Raw genomic sequence first — 25,224 nt, 5'->3', positions numbered from 1 at the left:
TACCATTAAATCCTTCTTACACTTTATACTTATACCTCTAAGCAGTCTGCTCTCCCTGCACAATCATCTAGCTCCCAGCTCCCTGACACTCTGGCTCTCCCCCAAGGTTTAGAATGCTTTCTTTCCTCACCTCTGTCATCTGGCTTCCGTGGCTTCCTTTAAGACTCAACTCAAATGCCCCTTTCAACAGAAGACCTTTCCCAGTCATCCATGCCCTCCCTGCCAAAAACAGACACTGCTATTACATGAAGCTCATGACACAGTGGATAGAACACTAGACCTGGAGTCACAAAGACCCAAGTTCAAATCTGACCTCAGGTACCTCCTACCTAGACAAGTCACTTAAATTAAGTTTGCCTCAATTTCCTCTATCATAAAATGGGAATAACTCTCCCCAGGGTTGTGAGGAATACCTAAAGCATTATGTTATAAAAATGCTCATTTTATTGCCCTCATTTATGATGTACGTAGTTTGCGTGTATAATTTTTTTGTCTTCCACAATTAGATTGTAAGCTTCCTGAGGTCAGTTTTTGTCTTTCACTAGGCCTGACCCTTCACAAATGCTTGCTGACTGTCTGGTGGACTATGTCTTTGTACTTCAACTAATGACACAAATTGACCCTCTGTACTGACCTCTTTATCTCCTGGTTTCAGTCTCCCCATGTGAAAGATTTCAAAGCACTGAGAGAAGATGTGGCTATGTTCATGGTGGCCAAAAAAAGGGGGGGGGAAGCCTGATAGGATGGATCATAATGCAGTAGTAAAAGCATTCACTCCAGTATCAGAGGGGGTTCAAATACTGCCCCCCCCATAAAGCTTTTATGTTTGTGACTGGGTTACCTCCATGAGCTTTAATCCCTCATCCTTAAAATGGGAGTAGGTGTGAAGTAGCTGGCCTTGGAGATCCCTCCCAGCTTTAAAATGTGTCACCTTGATCAAAAAAGAGAGGGGCAAGCCAATTTGTTCTCTTCTATGGAGGTTGGAGGTTAGTCCTGCAAGACAGGACACTGATATCATGTGTGTGGCCTCCACTGAAGAGAACCTGTTGAATAAGAGGCCTGGGATGAGCAAGAAACTCAAGCTCAGAGTTTTAGCCAGTCAAGAGGGGACCCCTTTCTTTCTCATCAAAGGAATTAAAGAGAAACCCAGTTTGTTTAAATTATCTATGATCTATTTCATTAAAGCTGTGACATTTCCCTGACTGCCCGCCAAATCAAATACATGCTTAAAAGAGCATTTATAGATGTCTGTGGTCTTCAGGGAATTAATTTGATAAGGATCTGATTTAGACCAACCTAAGCTGGAAAATTAGTGGTGGGGCTGATGCTTGTTCATCTTTCCCCTGTGACATCAGGGATTGGCCAATCCACTTAATAGAACCAACGTCCATTGCATAGGTCCTCATCATCTCATCAGTCCTTCACGGTGGACAGCTCTTTTCCAAAAGAGAAAAAAAATAAAAAAGAGGGAAGAGAAGCCAAGAAACTAAAGGAAATTAAATCCTCTGGACAATTCCACACACTTCATTTTGACAAGGCTGGTTCTGGGCAGGTCTTCACTTGTAGGGTAATGCTACTGACAAGTGGAATGGTAAGACAAGTCATGAAATGAACTGCCAAACCTACAAGCCACACCCGAATTCTGGCAGGAGAGAGTGGTTATAAAAGTGGCTTTCTCCAGAGCCAGTACGTTCTGTAGTTGCACATAAATGTCAGCAGCTTGAACCTCAGAGTCATTTAACTGATCCAGAACTCCAAGACGGGCTTTCCCAAAGAGCCCCACCCTTCCTCATTTATATGCACCGCAACAATTTCCATTAAACCTCCAGCAGCTCCAAATTTCTCTCTGGCTCAGTTGCCAAATGAAGTGTCAGTGGGAAAGGGAGAAATCCACAGACAGCCTAAGGCAGAGCATATTGATAAGTCATTGATACCACTCAAACCTCAGGAAAAGAATCCAAAAGGCAGAAGGAGGCACACCCGCTGCCTTTTGAAGCCTACCAGCTGTGTATTAGCATGAGGACCCCCAGTCTCCCGTTTTTACCAATGACTGAAAGATGTCAGCAGCATAAATGCATCACTCAGCATTTCCCTTTCATCTCGAGGTGCCTTCATCCTCAATCATTATTCTGTCTTCCTTGCTCACCCTCCTACCAGGGTTGAGCCTGTGATTGCCACTCTTTCTCCCACAAACTCCCTTCCTTCCTTACCAGAACAGTTCAGTCCATCTCCGCTGTAGCCTTCCAAACACTTGCAGACATAGCTGCCCTCAGTGTTGATGCACTGGGATGATTCTGGCTGACAGAGCACATCATCCCTTTCACATTCATCAATATCTAAGAAGAAAATCATTGAACAAGTGAGATATGGACATCTTACTGGAGTAAATGGTCAGATTAGGAAAGGAGGAAGCATGCAATTCACAGCACTTAGAGGCATCCCTAACCTTTGACAAAGAACAAATCTGCATGGGGTTCTCAAATACTAGGGAGATAGCCCAGCGCTGGACCTGATATTTCACTGGTATAGGGAAATCCCCAATGATGAGTCCTATTACACTGTCTCTATTTAATTCAATAAGCATTATGAAGTGTCTATTACATGCAGAGAATCGTGCAAAGCACTAGTGATAGGAAACATGATTTCACCCGCACACAGACTTTCCAGGGAAGATAGTCCTCTTCTCCATACTGGGCAGCACCTTCTCTGAAAACTAATAATCAAGGAGTACTAAGGTTCAGCAACTTGCCCAGGGTTACACAATCTTTATTTATCAGAAGTAGGACTTGAACTCAGGTCTTCCTGGCTCTAAGGCCATCTTTCTGCCCATTGTACCACACTGTTTGCATTAGTAAATCAAAGACAAAACAAATTAATTTCTGTTCTTAGGAAGCTTATGTAAGTGAATCAATTTTTGGTAATAAAGACTGGGTTCACTTTGCTTCTGTCGGTCTCTCCCCAGATTTTTTTCCAGTTAAGGGCAATATAAATTTTGTGTCAATACAACACAACTTACTCCCTGAGATCAATTTGTGACCACCTGAGCTCTTGAAAAATAAATGTTTTTGGTGAGTCTGAAAACATGATTTTAAAATTATGTTCAGGTTTACTTGTTTGTTGCCAAACTTAATCTTATACTTTTCTTCTCTATAAAGCTCATCATATTCTAAGCTAATCTCTTAGAATAACATGATAAAATACTTGGGCATCTTTTCATATTTCTCTATAGTTTATATGTCATCCATTCTTTTTATCTGATAATGGAAACATGTCTTAAATTTAATAGCTCTAATAAACTTTGGAAAGGCAGGATTTTAATTCAGTGAAACTAAGGAGTAAGTATGCTAATATTCCTAGCTCTATAGATTATAGTCTTTGTAATTACCAGAGCAGAGGGTTCCATTCCTGGAGAATCCTTCCAAGCACTGACACCGAGCATCCTTTCCTTCTGAAATGCACTGAGCGTTCACACCACAGCCCACAGGGGCACAGTCATCCTCATCTGCAAAGACAAATGCCATTAGACTATTTCTAAACCTTTGAAGAGAAAATGAATTTTTACATCCAGGTTCTGCAAAAATACTTTGAGATTCTATTTCTTTCACAAGTCCTAAAGAGGTCTAAATCCCGAATGGATTTTTTCTCCCATAAGCACTTTGCTGACTTTTAAAAGCTTTGTCTAGGTCAAGGGATTGTGGGCCATATGTTTCTGATTTATTTACAAGCAATTCATCAAATGGGTACTTAAAGAATATCTGGTGTCCAAGAAGTTTTGTGAGTCCATTTGTGTGCTTTTTAAGGCATTTTTTAAAAAAAAAATTGAAACCATAACTTGGCATTCTTTCAAGAATAAATGGACTCAGATTTCAAGAGTTTCAACATTCTGTTGGCAGTTTTCAACCAGCATGGCAGGAGGACAGAGCCAATATAATTCTTACATCCCTAATAAAAGGCAAATAGGCTTAAAATATAATGAGTAGGTTTGTGTACTAACATGGGAAAAATATCCAACCATAAAAAGCATTATCCTCAACTTACTGAAATCATATGTGCCATGACACAGGAAATTAGAATGGGAATGTCACTAGACATATTCATTATTGAGATTTATGCAGTGACTTGCAAACCTCAAGGCCTTTTACAGAGTCACAAACCATGCAAACAAAATACTGTAAAAGGATCATCTCATTTCATACTCCATGGAAATGCAGCCCCCTCGGGGGACAAGAGGAAGGCTTTGTGCAACAGACAACAGCAACATTCTGAGAGGGTTATTCTCTAATGCCTCACTTACGTCATGATTCTCTGAAACGTGAATTGACTTTGAGAGCAGGAACATCTCAGCAAAATGCTAGATTATAGAACCCAGCTGCATTAAAATAGCCCCTCTATGACTGATATACATTCTTGTAACTCTGCCTAGCTGTGCTGGAAGGTTAGAACAATAGACCACCTGCACATCTTTGCATGTTTTTCTATAGTTTCTATGTCAGTCATTCTTTTCATCTGATAATGAAAATTTGTCTTAAATCTAACGGTTGCAAATGACTTTGGAAAGACAGAATAGGAAGAAAGAATCATGAATTGGGATTCATAGGAGCTGAGTTTGAATTCTGCCTCCGCCAGGTACTGCCTACAAGACCTCGAGCAAATCATCTAACCTCTGAGGAGCTTGGTTTCCTCATCTGTAAAATAAGAGTGTTAGATGAGATGATTTCTAAGTTCTTTTTTCCCACCCTTTCATTCAATGTTCTGGGCCATGAGTATGGACAGTGAAAAATTGGAGTGTGTCTAGAGGAAAGCAGTGAGGATAGTGAATGGGTTTGAGTCCCATGAAAGATAATGATCAAGTGAATCAAGTGAGCAGAAAAGCTGAAAGTGGAGTAGGAGGAGATGAAAAGTACCCTGCACTGGGGGCAAAGTTTTGAAATTCAGAAAGCATGAATGGATCTGAGAGGGGAATAAAGACAGGCTGGCCAGAGTCCATCCACAAAATGCCAGCTTTGGAAGATGTTCCCTAACGGAAGAGGGCTGGGCTCTGTGGAGGGATAATCCAGGATGAGCCAGATGTGGGTTTGGTAGACAGTTCCAGGTTGAAAAGGCCCTGGGCCCTGCAGGAGTTTTAAGGTGATCCAGCAGTAGAAACATGGTTTTGAAGCCCAGAGCAGGAATTATAAAATAAACTGATTTAAAATAAACAAATTATTAAATGAATGAAGCATTATTTAAGTGCTTACTGTATATAAAGCACCATATATACACAAAGAAAAGTAAGACTTTCCTTGCTCTCAAGGAATTCACATTCTAATGGGAGCAACCTTTTGAAGGTTTCAGTTGCAAGTCAGATGGGAAGGTCTTACCATCCTTAAATTACTGCAGCAAAGCCAATAGAAATGCCTCTTCTTAAGTGACACACCACTGATAAAATCGTATAGATTTCTGATCCTGGATCATTAGACAGTGTCAAAGACTTTGGTGATGAGAAATTGATTTTCTGGGTCTTCAATAAGATATGGCTGCAGCATCTCCAGGAGCAGCAGCCAAGCTTCCTTGCCACAAAGTGGTGCTTTCCAGGATGATGGCTAGAACTTATTTCATTCAGTATATTTGTATCCACAATGCCCAGTAGAGTACAGTACTTGGAAGATAAGGAGGTACTTAATAAATTTGTGTTGATTACATTGGAAAATAAAATAAACTGATCCCTCGGAAAGTTGAATTTGTCTCCAGTCTCCTTGTGTAGTAATTTTTAAAAAAAATTATACTATGTAGTTATAATATACAGTTTAATTTTATATATACATACATATTTTTTAATCCCTTACCTTCTGTCAGAATTGATACTAAGAATTGATTCAAAGACAGAAAATCAGGAATGTCATTTCACTGATTAAATGGGCTAGGCAACTAAGGTTAAGTGACTTGCTCAGGGTCACTCAGTTAGAACAGATGTGAACCCAGGACATCCCATCTCCAGGCCTAGCTCTTTAATTACTGAGCCACTTAGCCACCTGGATGCCCCCCATACTACTATATTCTCATTTCCTTTTATAACATTTTCTAATTACATTTTCATCTGGTTCTGACAGGGGAGTTTAATCCCTTTAATTCTAGTCCAGCCCTTTTCATTTTACAGATGAGAAAAATGAGACCCAAGGAGTGTAAGTGACTTAACAACTTCACATATGTAGTATTAGTGGTAAGATTTGAACCCAGGTCCTCTGGCTCTAGAGCCAGTATGTCTTCTCTTCTACAGAATAATTTTTATAGACTGGAAGCTCTTTGAGCTGGTCCTTTATAATATTAATGTTTATAATATATTGTACTTCTATTCCTATTATGAATTTATAGTTCCTATTTGTAAATAATAATTCTTGTTTGAGGGGGCAGCTGGGTGGCTCAGTGGATTGAGAGCCAGGCCTAGAAACTGGAGGTCCTAGGTTCAAATCTGACCTCAGACACTCCCAGCTGTGTGACCCTGGGCAAGTCACTTGACCCCCATGACTAGCCCTTACCACTGTTCTGCCTTGGAGCCAATATACAGTATTGACTCCAAGATGAAAGGTAAGGGTTTTTATTTTAAAAAAATAATAATTCCTATTTGCAATGAAAGCACCTAGCACAGTGCCTAGTACATAAGAGATGCTTAATAAATGTTCCTTTCTTTTTCTTCTACCTCTCATAGAGATTGATCCCAGAAGGGATACTATATATGAAACAAATTATAGTCTAGTTTGACTGGAAATTTTTAAAAGGATAACATATAATAATTACCACATATTTAATTACTATGATTTTTTAAAGTAATAAAACTGCATTTATTTGAAAAAATTAATGGACATTGTTGTTTTTTTTTTATTTCTGTCTTATCAAAAGCAACATTAATATTGCCATGGTTTCATTTTTACATTTTTTTTTTTACCAGCGCCAAGTAGGGACAGGTGAAGATGGCAGACCACACCCCCAAATTGGTAGGTAGTCTATAGGTCTAGTACAGTGATGGGCAAACTAAGGCCATCAGGCTGTAGTGTTCTATCTAGCTGCAGGACATTGTTCCTAATCTGACAAATACAATGAGTAGGATACAATACAATGAAACTTCCAAAGAGTTGCCTTAGAAACAGACTGACAGATGAGCATTTCCTTTTCTTTGGCCCCCTCTTTAAAAAGTTTGCCCATCACTGGTCTAGTAGATCAAGGGCAGAATATGGAAGAAAATTCTAAGTTTTTGCAGTTATTTTGCAGAATATGGAAGAAAATTCTAAGTTTTTACAGTTATTGCTTTGATATGTGGTACTAGGCTTGTCCCCAGTACTTTTGTCCTTACTTTCTTACCTAGAAAAGGAGGCTATCAATGCTTGTCTCTTGTGAATTCCATCAATTTATAGCAAGGACAGTGAACTTATGGCAAGGGTGCCAAAGACGGCACACAGAGTGCTCTCTGTGAGCATGCAGCCACCCTCGCTCCCACTCCTCCCCCAGAGTTTATTACTAGAAAGGCAGAAGGATTTGGACAGAGCTGCTCCCCTTCCCCTCTCCACCATGCTTGATGACATTTTTTCACAATCCCCGCTCCCCTGACCAGCAGCCCAGTGGGAGTGCACAGTGGGTTAGGTGGGCAGCTCATAGGCGGCAGAGCTGGAGGGGAGCAGAGCACTCATGCCACTCTCCTCCCCCTCTACACACATGCCTCTCATTACCCACCCCTCTGCCCAGCAGCCCAATGGGAGTGCTTCTTCCCTCCCCTGTCTGGGGTTAGGGGGGTTATAGGGTATGGCACTCAGTCTCAGGGGTGGGGTGTGACACTCAGTCTCTGGTAGGGGCATAGCACTTGGTCTAGATGGTGACAGGGCCTGGCACTCTGTTTCTAAAAGGTTCACCTTCACTGGCTTATAATATATTTGGCAATTGATGTCTAATTGCTATAAGAATTGTTCTCTCTCTCTCTGTTCATCAAAGGATTAAAGGGTGGCAAACAAAATTATGGCAGAGAATAAACTAAGGAGTCCAGATGTGTGTAGTTGGCAGTAACGTCACACCTCAAACAGACTTCACCCTTTTTTCCACTTTTGTTTTCAGCATTATTTCTTTCTGGAGAATTTTCAAGACCATAACCTCCCACATGGGCTACAATGAGTCAGATTTGTAACCTGTCTTCTAGAAACACAAAATCAGGGGAAGAAAAGAATCTGAGTTCAGAAGTTCAGGAATGCTGGCCTGGTGCAGATATAGTCTCATTTGAGTTAGGGGATCAAGTTAATGTAGTTGGAAAATTCAACTGTAGGACCTTGGGGATCATCTAATTAGGTCTAATCCCCTAATATTTTTCATTTTGAGAATTCCAAAACCCTGGGGAGGGAAATGACTTACTCAGGGTTACATTAGGTAACAGAGTAAGAATTTGAACCCAGGTCCTCTTCTTCTAGACTGAATACTCTTTTATTTACTATCCAACCACCATATTATCTCTCCTCATTGGTAAATGATCTTTATGGATCAAAGGCAAGAGGGAAACTGATTATTCCTACCTGCAACCATGATTTCAGCTACTAGCCCATTTTGAGGCTGTTGCTCCTTCCTGATGTTATCTTCAAATTTTCTGCCCGTCACATTCCCAAGTGGTGTTGTATCATTGCTTAGATTCATCTTATTGGCTGTTGGGGAAATAGTGTGTTGAATGTGTTATCATTTTTGTTAAAGAAAAGCATTTCTCTTAATGGCATTAAAACATAATTTTTCTTACAAATACAGAGCTTATTTAGAGCACACAGTGAGTTAGGACAGTAGCCCTGGGCCAGTAGTTCTGAGGTCTCTTCATACACACCCAGTGAAAGTAGGCTGGAACTCAACCAACTACTTCTCATGGAAACCTATGTTTTTATTTGTTTGTTCAGCCATTCCCCAATAGAGGGACAACCTTTCATTTTCCAGTTTTTTTTGCCACCACAAAGTGTGGCTTTGAATATTTTTGTACAAGTCTTTTTCCTTACTATCTCTTTGGGGCACAAACCTAGTAGTGGTATGGCTGGATCAAAGGGAATGCATTCTTTTAAAGCCCTTCGTACGTAATTCCAAATTGGAAACCTATGGTTTTATAGTGGATATCAGACTATAAGTTGTCCCCTATGAACACATCACCAAAACAAAGGGATAGGGACTGCTTCTCTTTAGAATTCCCTTTTGTGACATTTTTTCCCTCATTAAGATTTAATATTCATTTGAATCTAATTTTGACTGTTTAAAAAAACTGGAGAATGAGGCACCCCCAAAGTGATTTCTTCTGAGAGCCCATCCCTTATAAATGAGTTTCACAGTACCCTATCACTTGCCCACCCTCAAACCATGCACAGAAAAATCCAGACAAATATCTTAACTCGACAATGAAAAAAAATAAAGGCTAAAAATTCAATTACTGGGAGTGTAGAAAAAGTGAATTCATGAATAGACTTACTTATCTATTTATCAGTATGCCAATTTCTACTTTAATAAATATGGATTGTGAAAATTAAGGGATTCAAGTTTAAAAACAAATTATCTGATCTTCTTGAAGGAAGCACAGTTATCAATCAGTGAACTAAAATATACTGAAATTAGCATTTTAGAAAACAATACAGTGGAATGGGAAAATATTAACATGGAATCCTTTCTTCACACACATCCCTCACTTAATAGCCTATCCTATTTGGTTTGCTTTCTCTTCCTGTCCCTCAGAAGTCTGGTTAGCTTGAGCAAATGTAGATTACGTCAAGGCAGCATGAGAGAAAGAAGATTGGCTCTGGAATCAGAGGACTGGGGTTCAAATCCCATCTCTGATGCTTACAACTTATGTGACTTTGGGCAAATCCCTTAACTTGGGCCTTTCTTTCTTCAACTTTGCAATTGCAATGAAAGTGTTTAACTAGATGGTTTCTGGGGTCCCTTCCAAGGTTCTAGCTAGATGATTTATTATTCTTTCTTCTAAATGAATTCTTACATTTAAACTCCAAAAGTTGACTTCTAAGGTTTGATTTCAGTTCAAAAGTAGCACAAGAAGCCAAATGAGTTCTTTAATGACACACAAATTGTTGTTCTGTTGCTTCATTATAGTATGGAGATGACCTTAGGTTTTTCAAGTGAATGCAATTACAAGAAAATAGAAAGTCTTTAAGAATGATGTCATCAAGAGATGGTGTCTGCTTTCCAAAAAATTAGTCTAGCTAAATAACAAGAGGTTAATTGCATCAAATTGGCCAAATCTGTTTCTAGTCTCCTTGTACATTATTCTTCCTTCCACATACTCTGATCCATACAAATTGGTCTTCTCTCTGATCCTCAAATGTGACTCAGATTTCCCATCTCTCTGTCTTTGCATTAGTTGTCTAGAATGCATTTCCTCCTCACCTCCACCTCATAGAATCCCTCTCAAGACTCAGTTCAAGCACCACTCTTTATACCAGAGTTCATTACTAGGTATCTGTGAATATGTGTTTTAAAAAAATACTTTGTTGCGGGGCAGCTGGGTGGCTCAGTGGATTTAGAGACAGGAGATCTTGGGTTCAAATCTGGCTTCAGACACTTCCTAGCTGTGTGAATCTGGGCAATTCCCATTGCCTAGCTCTTACTTCTCTTTTACCTTAGAACCAATACATAGTATTGATTCTAAGAAGGAATGTAAGGATTTTTATTTTTTAAAAAACACTTTTTTAACTATTTCAATAAATCATTTCCCTTGTCAATTCTATGTATTTTTATTTCATTAATTTAAAAATATTTTTCTGGGGGTAGCTAGGCAGATAGAGAGCCTGGTCTGGAGTTGGGAGAACCTGGTTTCAAATCTATCTTAGACACTTCCTAGCTGTGTGACCCTGGGCAAGTCACTTAACCTGGATCACCTAGTGTAAAAGTAAAATAAAAAATAAAAAAAAAGTTTAAAAAAAGCTGTAAAATTAAAACACAAAAACTATGCTAATAAAGGTTCAAAACTGTTCAGATACTTTTTATAGATGTAATGAAAAGTATCTTCAGTGATAAAGTGAAGTTCATAAGTGAACTTCTCTTCAGGGCCAGGAGCAAGGTTACTAAGGAGGCTTTTGTTATAAAAATAAATTATTTATTGAAATATATAAGGATAAAAAAAGATTTCTAATTCTAAGGGATTCTAACTCACCCAAATAAAACTCCCTTGTTCCATAAGGAACCGCTTTTCCTATGTTTCACAGGCTACACTAATCCTTCCTGATCTGACTAACCCAAATTTATACTATTCTAAACAAACCTATCACTATTATCCTTATAATTCTTAACTTTGCCTCTAAGTTATAAAAATAACAAAGGCTAGCTGATTGAGTCTCAACAGAAATCAAATTAGGATTCTGAGCCTTAAAAGACTCAGAGTCCAAACCAAAGACCAGGGTTTTCTTTGGTTTTCTCAGAGTTAAATCAATCTATAAAAACTGAAATAGATAGTCAATAGTATTTCCCAACTTGGAAAATGAAAACACTAAGCTCATTCAGGTCTTTTCCTCAGACAGACAGAGAAAGGCAGAGACATTACCTCCTCCAGCCCTGAGAGACAGTCCCCATGTCACTCTGCCAACTGCCCAAGCTCAACTGCCACTGCCACACCCAGAGAGAGTAATTCTCACAGAAAAATGATTACAACTGTCAACATTTAAAATTGACCCTCTCTCTCAGCTCTGCCTCAAACTCCAATTCTTTCTCAAGCCAGCTTCTCTACTTCTTATCTCTAAACTAATAAACAATACTTATTTTCTAATATCATCCTACTAAGACAGAAGATAGGGGTTTAAGTTTTTTTAATGAAAAAATACCCTGAGAAGGGGTTCATAGATTTCACCATATTGCCAAAGGGGATCCAAAACAAAAAAAAGGCCTAGATGAAGTTTTTCCTGATCAACCTGCCCCTTTCCCACTACTAGTACCTTCCATGTCAGAGTAATTTGTACTTAACTACTTTGTATATATTTCTATTTTTTTTTGTGTTCATTCGGCGTGTGTGTGTGTGTGTGTGTGTGTATGCATTTGTCTTTGCCACCTCCTCCACTAGAATTTCATCTCATTGTAAGCTGAGATGGCCAAATTTATGTATTTGTTTATTTGCTACCTAGCAGATAATATATCTGGAGCATAGCAGTTGATTAATAAACCTGTTGATTGACTGAACAGGTGAAAAAACATTATCACCATCATCATCACCATCATCATCATCATCATCATCAGATATCTTGTCACCTTGGTTTGCAGCAGCCATGCACAGGCATGGGCTAAAGATAATTGCAACTTGCAAAGCAATATTTGTCATAAAGGATGAAGTAGAGAATATCTTTAGAGAAAGTGACAAGACCCTTTAAAGAAGTCAGTATATGATTTGACACTTGGTGACTTCTTCAGTAGGATAGGCATGAGAAAGAGTGGAAAAAAATCTCTTTTCAAATTTGGTGGAGAAGACATTTAAAAAATCAAAGAAGGCAGTTGCATGCCTGTGTGTCTTGGATAATGCCTCAAGAAAAGAATTGGAAGGTGTTATTATGGACAGGTTGGTCACCAAACATTACTCCAAAAAATGAAATTAACAGGTAATAAATAAATGGTTACCAATATTTCAGAATCAGTCTGTGGTTGGAGAAATGGTAACATCAATGCCAAATTAGAATAAAAACTAGAACTAGAAAGACATTACATATAATCGCAATAGATCCAATAGCAATCAATTTCTAAAAAAAAAAATCATTCACCCTGAAAAATGAAAAATCAATTAAAATAAAGACAATGGTAATGCTTGCCATTATTTAGAGACCCTTACCCAACATAAAACAATTTTTCCCCCTAAAACCCTTCCTTCTGTTTTAGAATTAATACTGCATATTGGTTCCAAGACAGAAGAGTGGTAAGGGCTAGACAGTGGAGTTTAAGTGACTTGCCCAGGGTCACACAGCTAGGGAATGTCTGAGGTCAGATTTTAATCTAGTACTTTCCTATCTCTTAGACTGGCTTTCAATCCACTGAGCCACCTAGTTGCCCCAACATAAAACAATTTGAAGCCCGACTAGGAGGCCAAAAGAAAATTTGTCAGCCAACAAACACCTGATCTCTTTGCCAAGCAGAGGCATGATCCATTAAGAGAAATACAGGTTTGTCATGAAGTTCATTTACAAAACAGCTTGGAGGAGATGGATGAAAGATTAAGATATTTATCTTCTAATAAAACAGGGGATGAAAAAATAAGCCTGTACAATCCTGGTATGAAGCCAATTCAGCTAGAAAAAAAGACTAAATCATCCCCAAAACTTTTATAAATGAAATGAGGAAGAAGTTAGTTTTTTATGCAAAACAACTTATGTAACAGTTTCTTAGGGCAATACTTTCCTTGTGGACTCCCTCCCAGTTGAAAACTATTTAAACCTTGCCCCCTCTGTCCCTTCTAAGCACTCCTATACCCTGGTACTATGTGGTAACCCCAGACTGCAATCCCTTCACCTCAATTTGGTAGTCCTCTTTATTTCAAGTTGACAGTCTCTTAAGGAACTCTCAGGAGAGTCCCAAGAAGAGTGGTTGAATCTATACTATTTGGACATGACTGAGTGTGCCAATGGTCTTAGTTTGAGACATTCATGAGAAGAAGTGTTCCTATTTCTGGTCTACTCTAGTTTTCTTTTCCATTTAATATAGATGAGGGTGAGACTGTCTCTAGCCATTGAAAGTACTGCTCTTTCACTCTAGCTAAAGCTAGTCAACCATGTGGAATTCATGAAATCCAAGACTGAGATGTCTTTATGGCATATATTTGAATTCTCCTCTACTTGAACCAACAGCTATTTTTTTAATGTGAATATGTAGCCCCACAAAAGTATAATGGATAAGGAAAGATGGCTTTGAGGGTAGAAACAAAATGTTTTAAGGCACGTGGTATTGTATAATCTCTACCTTTAGTTTAAGTGAAGCCCAGATTCCAAGAAAACTGAAGATTTCCTTCAGAGAAATAAAAGTAGCCAAGTTCCCATACCCTCAACCCAAATCAGCAGAAGCCATCTGCACAACTATACCACATTCCCAGTGTACCTGGTTTTGCCAAAGGATGAACTACAACCAAGGAGGAGGGTCTCAGCATGCTGCCTCGAAGACGTACCCTGTTTTGACCAGTCCTCTTGTCCACCCTTATTAGTGACGGCTTAGCCCAGTCAGAGAACCAGATGTGATCCTCGAACACAGCCACACCAAACGGGTGATCTGCAAGCAAGGAATATTGATGAACTGTAACTTTCTTTGCAGAGGATATTTCTGTAGAAGGAAACTTGAAATTTAAAGGAATATGTGTTTCTTTCATGAGAAATGTTTTTTTCTTGTATAAGTGATATGTCTTTATTCACAACAAGATAAGCATGTAAATAAGTATTGCATGATAGTTTATCTAGATCATATTGCCTACTGTCTCAAGGAGCTAGAAAGGGAGGGAGGAGGGAGATAATAAGGTTCTCACAATGTCAGAAAGCAAGTATTAGAAAAGAATTAGAAAAGAAAAGAAAAGAAAAACAAGAAAACTGGTTAAAACTACAAAGAAAAAAAATAAAGTAATATGTGCAAATAGGAGTCTAACTCCAACAGAATCAGAGGCCACTAAGCTGTACATAAGGATTCCAGCTGGCCACATATTGAATTAGAAAACCATATATTAACATTATCTATATCCTATTGTATTTCATTAATTTTGTTAAATATTTCCCAATTATGTTTTAATCTGGTTCCAGCCCAAACTTTGACATGCTATTGTCCACAATGCAGCTTTATTGGGTGGGATGGGAGGTGGGGGTGGGGCTCTGTTTTATACCTCTGATAAAGTGAATACAGGGCCAGCGGACAGATAGACTTGAATTCATGTCTGCCCTCTGATATATTCAAGTTTTGTGAGGCTGAGGCAACTAGATGGTTTACTGGTGGTGAGAACATTGGTTCTGGAGTGAGGGAGACTAGTTCAAATCTAGCCGTGGGTACCAGCTAGCTAAGTAGCCTCTATTGTCTCTATGACTCTGGCCAAGACAATTACCTCCTAGGTGGCCTCTAGGCATTCCGGAAAAGTTGCTATCAGTACTGGTGGAGAAGAGTTTCCTCACTGGAAGTTCTGTTTGTCGATGAAATCCCAGTTCCACTCTAACTCCCCACAACCCCCACCACATACACTCTCAGAGGATATAATTTAAAAGTATTAAGAATGGTTTCTATAGATTACATGCAAAAAAAAAAACACCCCAATCTCATTATTTTACAATTATATGTTACCCCTGTGCATGGGATTCCATTTCCACTTTAGTCTAACAAATCCTGCTCTTAGTGGGGGTGGGGGATTAATTAATCAACCTTTTGAAACACTCTTTCTAAAGGACAGGCATCTATGGAAAACTGGTTTCTATGTGATGTTGTCTTTATATCCTAAGAGAAATTGATTTGATTTTTGCCATTTTATACCAAAAGCAAATATATGCATGATCACTTTCCCATGTATTTAATTTTCCTGGTAGGTTTAAAAATAAGAATAAGCCATGCATGCTGAGTAGATAAATGAATAGAAGAATAATGGATGGATAAAGAGTGCTCTAAATGACAGCAAATCAGTAGAGCAAGTCAGTTTTTCAAAAACATTAATATAGTGAAAGAATCTTGACATGCATTTATTTATTCATTCAACAAATAAATATTCAGTGGTTCTCAAGTCTTTTTTTTAAGTGTGAAGAAACTTTTTATAACATAAAGAGATTTCACAAATCCCCAGGATAGTAATTATACCATTAGTACCCATCATTTAAAAATATGCATCATGATAAAATATAAGCTATGAATTAAGTATCTTTTAAATGAATTTGTATTTTGCCAATCACAGTATCTAAGCAGATTGGAAAAACTGTAGCAGGGAAAGACTTCTGCATTTGGCATCAGAGAAGTTGGGTTTAAATCTCATTTCTGTCACCTGGGTGACCCTCTGAGAAAGCCCACAAGTGGGGAAACAATTGGACAACATTAACACTCAGTTATGTAAACAGAGAATTTTTGGTCTTTTGTCATTGCATATCTAGCAAAGTGTCTGAAACAAAAAAAAAGTACTTAATAAATGCTGATTAACTGATTGACCACAAAAAATGAAGGGGCAGCTAGGTGACTCTGTGGATAGAGCACTATGCCTGGAAATAGGAGGTCCTGAGTTCAAATGTGACCTCAAACACTTTCCTAGCTGTGTGACACTGGGCAAATCATTTAACTCCAATTATTCAACCCGTACCACATTTGGAACCAATAATTGGTATCAATTCTAAGGAAAAAGTTAAGGTTTAAAAAGACTAAAATTTTTAAAATGATATTTCATTAAGCTAGTTAGAATTAGAGCAAAAGACTAACCAGGCCCAAGCTTACAGATTCAATCCATATCTGAGCAATTTAGCTTTCTAAAGAGAAAAATTCTTATGCAAAGTACACCCATTAACCCATGCCACATGCCTTGTCCATGGGTGTCATTGGTGCAGGAAAAGAGACTTGAGATGTATCAGAACCAATTTATCCCCACAGCATAAAAGAAAACATCTCAAAGTGCTTTGTTTTGAGCTGTGGGGACTCAAACTGTACTATGGATTCAAGTGAATCAATGGTACATTTTCAAAAGATTTTATTATAACATGATGTGAATTTTATTGTTCAGACATTTACCTCATGTCCGACTCTCCATGACCCTATTGGAGTTTTCTTGGCAAAGATACTGGAGTGGTTTGCCATTTCCTTCTCCAGCTCATTTTACAGATGAGGGAAACTGAGGCAAATGGACTTAAATGATTTGCCTGGAGTTACTTAGTTGGTAATTCCAAGACTAAATCTGAACTCAAAAAGATGAGTCTGCACTCTATCCACTGAGCCACCTGGCTGCCACTAATATGATATACAGGATGTCCCCAAATCCTCGGGGCTTTTTTAAAGCTTTAATGGCTTAAATCACTTAAAACACTAATAAGCTTAAAATGGCACTAAAGGTTTGGGGACATTCTGTATCTTTAGCTCTCTAGCTCTCAGCACAGGTCGAATAAGTAGATTTGGAGTTTAGCAGTAAATAAAGCATTCTTTTTGATACTGCTATAAGTTTGAATAAACTTTTTATCTTAAAATAGTCATCACAGATCACTTTATTTTTGTCTATGTACTGAAATAAGATTTTTTTAAAAAAATTAAGTTAACCAAATATTCTATGTAGGGAGACAACTGCCATCATCCATTATCCAACTCCTGAACACCACTAGATGGCCCCATTCCAATGAGAAAGACTTAGTTAACTTGAATGCAACCAGAGGAAAATCTCATGCAAAAGAACCAATGCTATCTACTGGAGCACTGCTCTTGGACTCAGAAGACCTGGCTTGGTTTCCCAGCTCTGTTCATTGCTCCCTGAGCAAGTCTGGGAAAGTCACTAATTTCTCTAGATCTCAGTTTCCCTTTCTGAAAAATAAAGGAGTTAGATGAGATGATCTCTAAAGACCATTGTTAAATATTTCCTTAAATATAAGACCTGAACTTCACTAAACTTCAAAATGAGGACTTGTGCTATCCATAAATCTGATAGGTGATATGCTCCCTGTTCTTCTAATTTCCTACTGTTGTCCCCCTTTATTTCTAGGTCATATATCCATTTTGATCTTATCTTCTTAACGGTGTAAGAAATTGATCTATGTCTAGAAAGATCTACATGAAATTATGAAGAAGGAAATGAGCAGAACCAAGAGAGAACATTGTATTCAGCAACAAAAAGATTGTTTGAAGAATGACTTCTTTATGTACACCTCCAGAGAAAGAACTGATGGACAGAAATAACAAAGATGTAGTTTTATTTATTTTTTTCTCAAATAATGCCTTCTCTAATGGAGGGAGGGGAAGGATGGAGGGAGCTAAAAGTGTATATCAAAGCAAAAACCAAACATAAATAAATTTAAATTTTTTAAAAAATGAAGACTTTTTTTTAACAACTCTGAGAAAAGATTGTATTAACTGAGCTCCTTTATCTTTACTCTTAGCTCACGATCCTCTGGGGTAAATGAGGAATCTCACTCTTTCTGGGTATGTATGTGTGCATATGTGCATGTGTAGGCAAACATATCATGTACATAACATCAATACAGAGAAATAATAAGCAACACACTACTCCAAACCTCACCTACATCATTCTGGAAAAGTCTTCTGCGTCCCGACCCATCCAGATTGGCCGTTTCAATAACAGATTGCTTGGCATCGCACCAATACAACTTGTCGGCTACATAATCAATCGTTATTCCACTAGGCCAGATCAGATCAGTATTAGCTATAATCTGCCGGTCATTGCCTTGAAGAGAAGAGCTTTCAATTTTCGGATTAATCCCCAAATCAGTCCAGAATAATTTCCTTTAATCAACAAAACACACACACAAAAGTTTAGAAGAATATGCTTTATTTTCCCGTTATCTTATCTTTGTATATTTCATTGTAAACTCCCTTAAAGCAGACCAAGTGCTACAAAGAAAATCTGAAGAGTATACTAGAAGGGAAATTATAACATGGTATCTTAAATAATCAATTTAGAGAAACAAAATATTCTTTCTACGTTGTGGGGGTTAGGGAAACCTCTTCCCAAAATCAACACAAAATTTTTGAACCACCCCACCAGAGGAGAAGTCTGAATTTTTTCTTTTTCTTTTATGGGTCTTTATAGTATCTAAATGCAAATTTTGGGTCAAGTATGCCTTTCTGAATTTCTAAACCTTTTCTGTGTCATCAGATGCCCTTCATGTGTCACCTGTGGCTTCTGCAGAACTCCCCCAAAATTCGCATTTAATTTCTTATGTAAACCTGAGGTATATTGAAACCATGATAGGCTAAGTCATCATCTGGAAGAGATAAATGTAATTGCCTTTTATAACCCAGTTACCTTGCATGAGGAATCCTAAACAGAGCTCTATACCGTTAGATTAAAAAAAAAGAAGGGTTTTTTTTTATGACAATTGGGGGCTTATTACTATTTTTTTTTAAAACCCTTACCTTCCGGGGGCAGCTGGATAGCTCAGTGGATTGAGAGCCAAGCCTAGAGACGGGAGGTCCTAGGTTCAAATCCGGCCTCAGACACTTCCCAGCTGTGTGACCCTGGGCAAGTCACTTGACCCCCATTGCCCACCCTTACCACTCTTCCACCAAGGAGCCAATATACAGAAGTTAAGGGTTTAAAAAAACAAATAAATAATCAAAATAAACAAACAAATAAATAAAACCCTTACCTTCCATCTTAGAATAAATACTGTGTATTGGTTCCAAGGCAGAAGATTGATAAGGGCTAGGCAATGAGGATTAAGTGACTTGTCCAGGGTCACACAGCTGGGAGTGTCTGAGACCAGATTTGAACCTAGGACCTCCCATCTGTAGGCCTGGCTCTCAATCCACTGAGCTACACAGGTGTCTCCAGCTTATTACTATTTTTAAGTTAAATGTTATCATTTCTTTAGTAGCCCAAATTAAATATTATTGCCTATGTATGCTTAATCTTAAGCTTGGTAGCCTTTAAATTTTAGTAGCAAAGTGCCACTTTATTCTTTTTTTATTGTGATTTTGCCATCTAATTGAAGTGATATTGCATCAAGTGACTTGAAACAAATTCAAGAAACTGGCTAATTGAAGTGTTATAAAGAGAGCTGACCTCAGGGATGGGAAGATCTAATTTTTAGGGCAGGCCTCTGACACATATTGGCTGGAGGATGCTGGGCTGGTCACTTTGGGTTTTTTGATGCCCAAACATGACCATCTAAGACTATTAATTGCAAAGCACATGATAAAAAAATCACAGGTCTGGTAAGATAGAAAAAATACTTTCAATAAAAATATTAATGGTCTAGTTGCATTTCACCACTTCACTAGGCTATTTAAACATACTTATATATAAATATAAATAAATATACATATACATATACATATATATAAAACCCTTACATAGTACTGATTCTGAGATGGAAGGTAAGGGAAGAGAAAGAAAGGAAAAAAGAAGGGAAGGAAGAAGAAAAAGAAGGAAGGGAAAGAAAGAAAGACAGAGAAAGAAAGAAAAAAGAAAGAGAGAGAGAGAAAGAAAAGAAGGAAGGAAGGAAGGAAGGAAGGAAGGAAAATTTTGATTCCCTCTACACTTTTTCGCATCTTAAACTACCAATGGTCTTCTATTTTATTAAATTGTCTTTGTTCCCACATAGAATTCCAGAGGCATGTGCTGCAAAAATTCTTCTACTAACAAATTGAACAACATCTTGTTCTTTGAAAAAAATTGATCATTAGGCAGAATTTTTAAAGAATAACACATAAGTGAGGCAGTGAGGCAGTGAGGGGTCAAAATGGATAGTGCCAGGCCTGGAATTGGAAAGACCTAGGTTCAAATGTGGCCTCAGGCACTTTCTAGCTGAATGGCCCTGGGCAAGCCACTTAACCCCATTTGCCTAGCCCTTGCCTTTCTGTCTTAGAGTTGGTACTCAGACAGAAAACTGAGGGTTTAAAAAAAAAAAAAAAGGAATAACACATAGCCATCATAGCTAATGTTGAATAATGGGCTAGTGTCCCACATTAGCGAGAGGCATCTCCTAAAGTTGTAGATAGAATGACAAGAAACAGTCCTTTGGGGAAGCACCTTTGGTTTCACAAATTTAGCTTATTTCTTGCTGTTGATAAAATTAATCTGGAGGGAAAAGATGGTTTTGTGTCTGGCTTTCCACTGAACAATGGAACTTTAAGTTAACCTTTCAGATTAACTTTGCATATTGGTTTGCCATATAAAACCATAGTAGAGATGCCTTCCATTAGCTCATACTTGGCCACTGGATGAACAGCGATTCCTCTTGGCTGAGACACATCCTCCTTAATGATTACTTCATTGTGTTTTCCATTCAAATCACTTCTGGCAATATGAGATTTCCTGAAATATATAAAATGCCAAGGAATTCAGCATCAGCTTGACTTTCTAAGCAGATGTGCCCATTTCTATCACTACTCAAAGTAACAGGGACGTTCCAATCTCATGGAGCTGAAGACAACATAATGTAGTTTATTTAACATGGGCATTGAAGACAAGCAAAATATTAGTTGAAAGGCCAAGATTTTATGTGACAGATTTTTAAACAATTAATTTAATGTCTCTCTACATTTCTATGAAGATTGTTATTTAAAAATATCATTGGCTGACTTTTGTATCAGAGGGATCTGAAAATGCACCTCTCATCTCTCTTCTCCCCTTTTCACTTCAGAATATTTTTCCATTCCAATTCAGGAACTACAAAGGATGGACAAAACCATTCTTTGCAACCTAGCTGGAACAGAAGATAGAGCTCTCTGCTTGGAGTCAAGGAAACCTAAGTTCAAAACCAGTGTCAGATACATAATAGAACCTGGGCAATCACTTAACCTGTTTACCTTGTATGTAAAATGGGAATAATAACACCTACTTCCCAGAATTGTTGTGAGAATCAAATGAGATTATTGGAAAGCATTTAGCACAATGCCTGATGCATAGTAGATCCTTAATAAACGAATCTTTCTTTCCTTCCTTCCTCTTTGATCATCCACTTGAACTAAACTTATTGTTCAGCTGGAGTCATTGAATTTTAACTAATACAGGTTGCCTGAGATTTCAAATCCCCCACCAAGGTAATATATTTTGGGGTGGAAGGAAGGGGAGAATTGGGACCTAGCTGAATATCTAGATGTGTGTACTTCTGATCTCCTATCACATCATCCAACATATTTGTTCTTTCTATCACAGTCGCTAAAGAAATATAAGAAGGGCTGAGCCAGATTAAGGGCCATTAATCTCTCTGGGTCTCAGTTTCATTATCTATAAAATGGGAATAATAAAAGCACCTACTTCACAAGATTGTGAGGAACAAATACCCCATCAGAGAGTATCCCATATTCTGTACCCTTTCCAATACTTTTCTTACCCCTACCCAATTTAAAACTAACTTTTTTTAAACCCTTACTTTCCCTCTTAGAATCAGTACTTTGTGTTGGTTCCAAGGATCTGAGTTCAGATTTGAACCCAGGAAGGACTTCCTGTCTCTAGGCCTTGCTCTCAATCTTGCCTAGCTCTTACCTCTCCTCTGCTTTGGAACCAATACACAATATTTATTCTAAGACAGAAGGTAAGGGTTTTTTTTTTTTAAGCTACATTGTGCCCTAAATGCCCAGCTTTAAAAGAGATTTCCGCAATATGAGTAAATTGGTAATAAGAAGAATAATGGTGGATGAGAGTTGTTATTTTTAATTTAATGTGTCACACTCTATGGTTACATATTTATAAATAACTGCCAACAAGTTGCATTTTAGGAAAGAAAGAAAGACTCCTGAGGTAAATTTTGACCCAATTCCTAGATAAAGGGAAGGTAGAGTTATCTGTTGTGACTGATTTCAAAGTAGGCATCTTCTCCAAATTCTTGTAACTGTTAGTGTGAGTTGTTATTATATGCATTTCATTTGAGAGGAGATTAAGCTCCTGAATATTCAGTAGTTTCAGGGAAGGGCTGCTAGAATTCATATTTCTAGTTCCTTCCCTCCCCCATGTTCTCAGAATTAAAAAAGAAAGCTATTCTCAGACTCTGGAAGCACCATGATGAAATCAAAGCAACAGGACCTCTTGAGTTCATATGAGTTCAAGCATAACCTCTGATAGGGGTGTGACAGATTTCTTTGGTTATCTTTTATAGAAATTGCTCCAGTCCTGCTGGGAATTCTGGAAGGAAACTTCTCACCCATCTTTCAGGACAAAGGACTTTCATCCAGAACCCCTAGGAGAGCAATTCTGCCAAACGAGGCTCCATTGTCTTGAAAGGATAAGAAGTTTTTGCACATGGAAACCCAATTCATCCTGGTTGATGACATTCTTTTTTTTCCCCAGATATCTGATATTTGGGAATCAAGATTCCCAATCACCGAATGATATTAACACCACTAGCAGGATTCTCATGAGGCTTCCTTCCTCTATTTGGATGTTTTATTGAACTTGTATCCTTTCCTATACTAGTACAAAATATATTAATTAACTAAGACTTTCCATATGACCAAATACCATGCGAATGATATTCCAATTCTGTTTTCAACTAGCATCAAGGTTCAGAACCATAAACATCTCATTTCCAGGCAAATTAAAGGCTTCGTTTCAGCAGCTGGGATGCCAGCTATGAGGGTCTTAAGAGTGGCTTATCGTTACTGTACGTAATGAACCAGGGAATTGGAAGTCTAATCCTCGGGGCACCACCCTGAAAGTCTATCCCCCAGCGGCACTGCTTCCGGAGTTGGCACCGCAATGCAATTAATCAAAGGCAGTTAAAATTAGAGGTGCCACAAGAGTGTGGGAAACATGAGAAGACTCAGGAACTTTGAGCTGGGTCGAGAACAGTTAACATCTGCCGTCTAAGGCGAGTTTTCCTGGGCTGGGTACATCGGAGTTAGATGTGTATTATGGATGCCCGATTTTTAAAGAGAAACACCTTTAAGAAGTTGCTGTCTCCTCTCATGAGCAGACCTCCACCTGATCTTACTTTGTTACCTCATTATGGGCTCTCTTGGTCCAATGTGTTTTAATATCCTCTTCTTGGGATGAAAGTCTCCCAAAGTGAAGTATTTCGAAGCACAGTATGGTATGATCCTCCTTACATTTTGCATGCCTATCCATATCTGTCTACAGAAGCACACATGTACGTGATTGTGTGTGGAGTCCTCACCAATTCTCCATGCCAATGAAATCATGGGGCCAGCCAAGTGTGTGTGTATATATGCATGCCCATACATAAATACATATACATGTATATGTGCATATTGTTGTGTGCAGATGCAAAGCATGGAGTCCCTGCAAAGGTACAGGGAGAGCCTCACCCAGAATTCCAGGGGACGCCCCTGGAGAACTTTGGGTGAGGGGCAGTTGAGAAGGGTTGAAGACAGTTAATTGGTGGGATTGGATGTGAGCAGAGACTCTGCTTGTTTCTCCTGACTTGGGGTTTTTCCTGAAAAACCATTATAGCATAAGCTAGTGATTTTTTCTCATAGGATTAGCCTATTTGTCATTACTATTCTTCATTAATATAATTATATAATTATTTAGTAAATAGAGAGTAAGATATTTATCTATAGCAAGAGAGCCAGTTTTAGTTAAATGCTGCTTCTCCTCCAGTGAGGAGGGGGAAGAGGCATCAATTTAACAGTTTAGGGTCACCTTTCCTTTATTCAATATACCTTCATTAACTTCCCTAATTTTCCTTGTTAATTCCTAATATAACTTTTTACCTTCAAATCTGTGCCTGATAATTATTTGGAAGATACTTACAATTCAGTCTGAACTTCTAGATTGAATCCTGTTGGCTGCCAGTTTAAGATCTCTGTCCTCAACAGTTAGATAAATAATTTCTATATATATCTCCTCTAACTGACCTGAGAGGAATATAAATTTAAGAAAGAAACATTTTGGGGGTTTCAGCCATAAGAGAAACTTACCAGAAGAATCTTATTCCTGTCTTCATTACCAACCGAAGAAGAAGCAGTTAGAGGGGGAGGGGTTTGAGAGCCAGGAGTGTTTTACCCCCTCCTTTCCTCACTGTAGCCTGTCAATCTAGGGCTCTTGACTTAAAGCTACATTTGGCCCTGAAAACATTTATCTGCTTCTCTAAACTATCTGTTATTATCATCATAACAATATGTATACATGTATATAGAAAGGCATTTGGCAAATCTTTAGGGGAGCAAGTAGGTGGCACAGTGGTTAGAGTATCAGACCTGGAGTCAGGAAAATTCATTTTCCTGAGTTCAAGTCTGACCTCAGACATTTACTAGCCAAATGACTATGGGCAAGTCACTTAATCCTGTTTGCCTCAGTTCCTCAACTGTAAGATAAGCTGGGGAAGGAAATGATAAACCACTGCAGTATCTCTGCCAAGGAAGTTCCAAATGAGGTTGCAAATGTCAGACATGACTGAAATGATTGAACAACAACAACAAAAAATCGCTAGGTCTATAAGTTGCAGATCAGAGGCCAACTTTGGCAGGGGGAAGAGAAACAGACAGACAGACAGAAACCGAATGAAAGAGACTAAGAAAGAGAGACAGAGATGGAGAGGAAGGGAAAGAGTCAAAAGAGAGACAAAGTCAAAGATGGAGGAGAAGATAGACAGAAACAAAAATGGTGGGAAAGAAGTGGGGAGACAGGAGCCAAAGAGA

The 25,224-nt window shown here is 38.3% G+C and overlaps 1 protein-coding gene across 5 annotated transcripts in view; it reads right to left on the bottom strand.

The window, feature by feature from the left end:
- The window catches only part of EGF (epidermal growth factor), a 114,516-nt gene that overhangs the window by 37,864 nt on the left and 51,428 nt on the right, over positions 1-25,224 (bottom strand). For all 5 annotated transcript variants that reach the window (XM_044682433.1, XM_044682432.1, XM_044682434.1 and 2 more), the window contains 6 exons: positions 20,834-20,938; positions 18,179-18,402; positions 14,059-14,226; positions 8,529-8,654; positions 3,386-3,502; positions 2,211-2,336 (listed from right to left, as the gene is read on the bottom strand). In XM_044682433.1, the coding sequence (XP_044538368.1) occupies positions 2,211-2,336; positions 3,386-3,502; positions 8,529-8,654; positions 14,059-14,226; positions 18,179-18,402; positions 20,834-20,938 (866 nt within the window). The remainder of the gene's footprint in view (positions 1-2,210; positions 2,337-3,385; positions 3,503-8,528; positions 8,655-14,058; positions 14,227-18,178; positions 18,403-20,833; positions 20,939-25,224) is intronic.

Source organism: Gracilinanus agilis, chromosome 6, assembly GCF_016433145.1.
Source record: "Gracilinanus agilis isolate LMUSP501 chromosome 6, AgileGrace, whole genome shotgun sequence".
NCBI lineage: Eukaryota > Metazoa > Chordata > Mammalia > Didelphimorphia > Didelphidae > Gracilinanus > Gracilinanus agilis.
The sequence above is the reverse complement of the archived record's forward strand: the minus strand, read 5'-3'. Positions and strand labels throughout refer to the sequence as shown.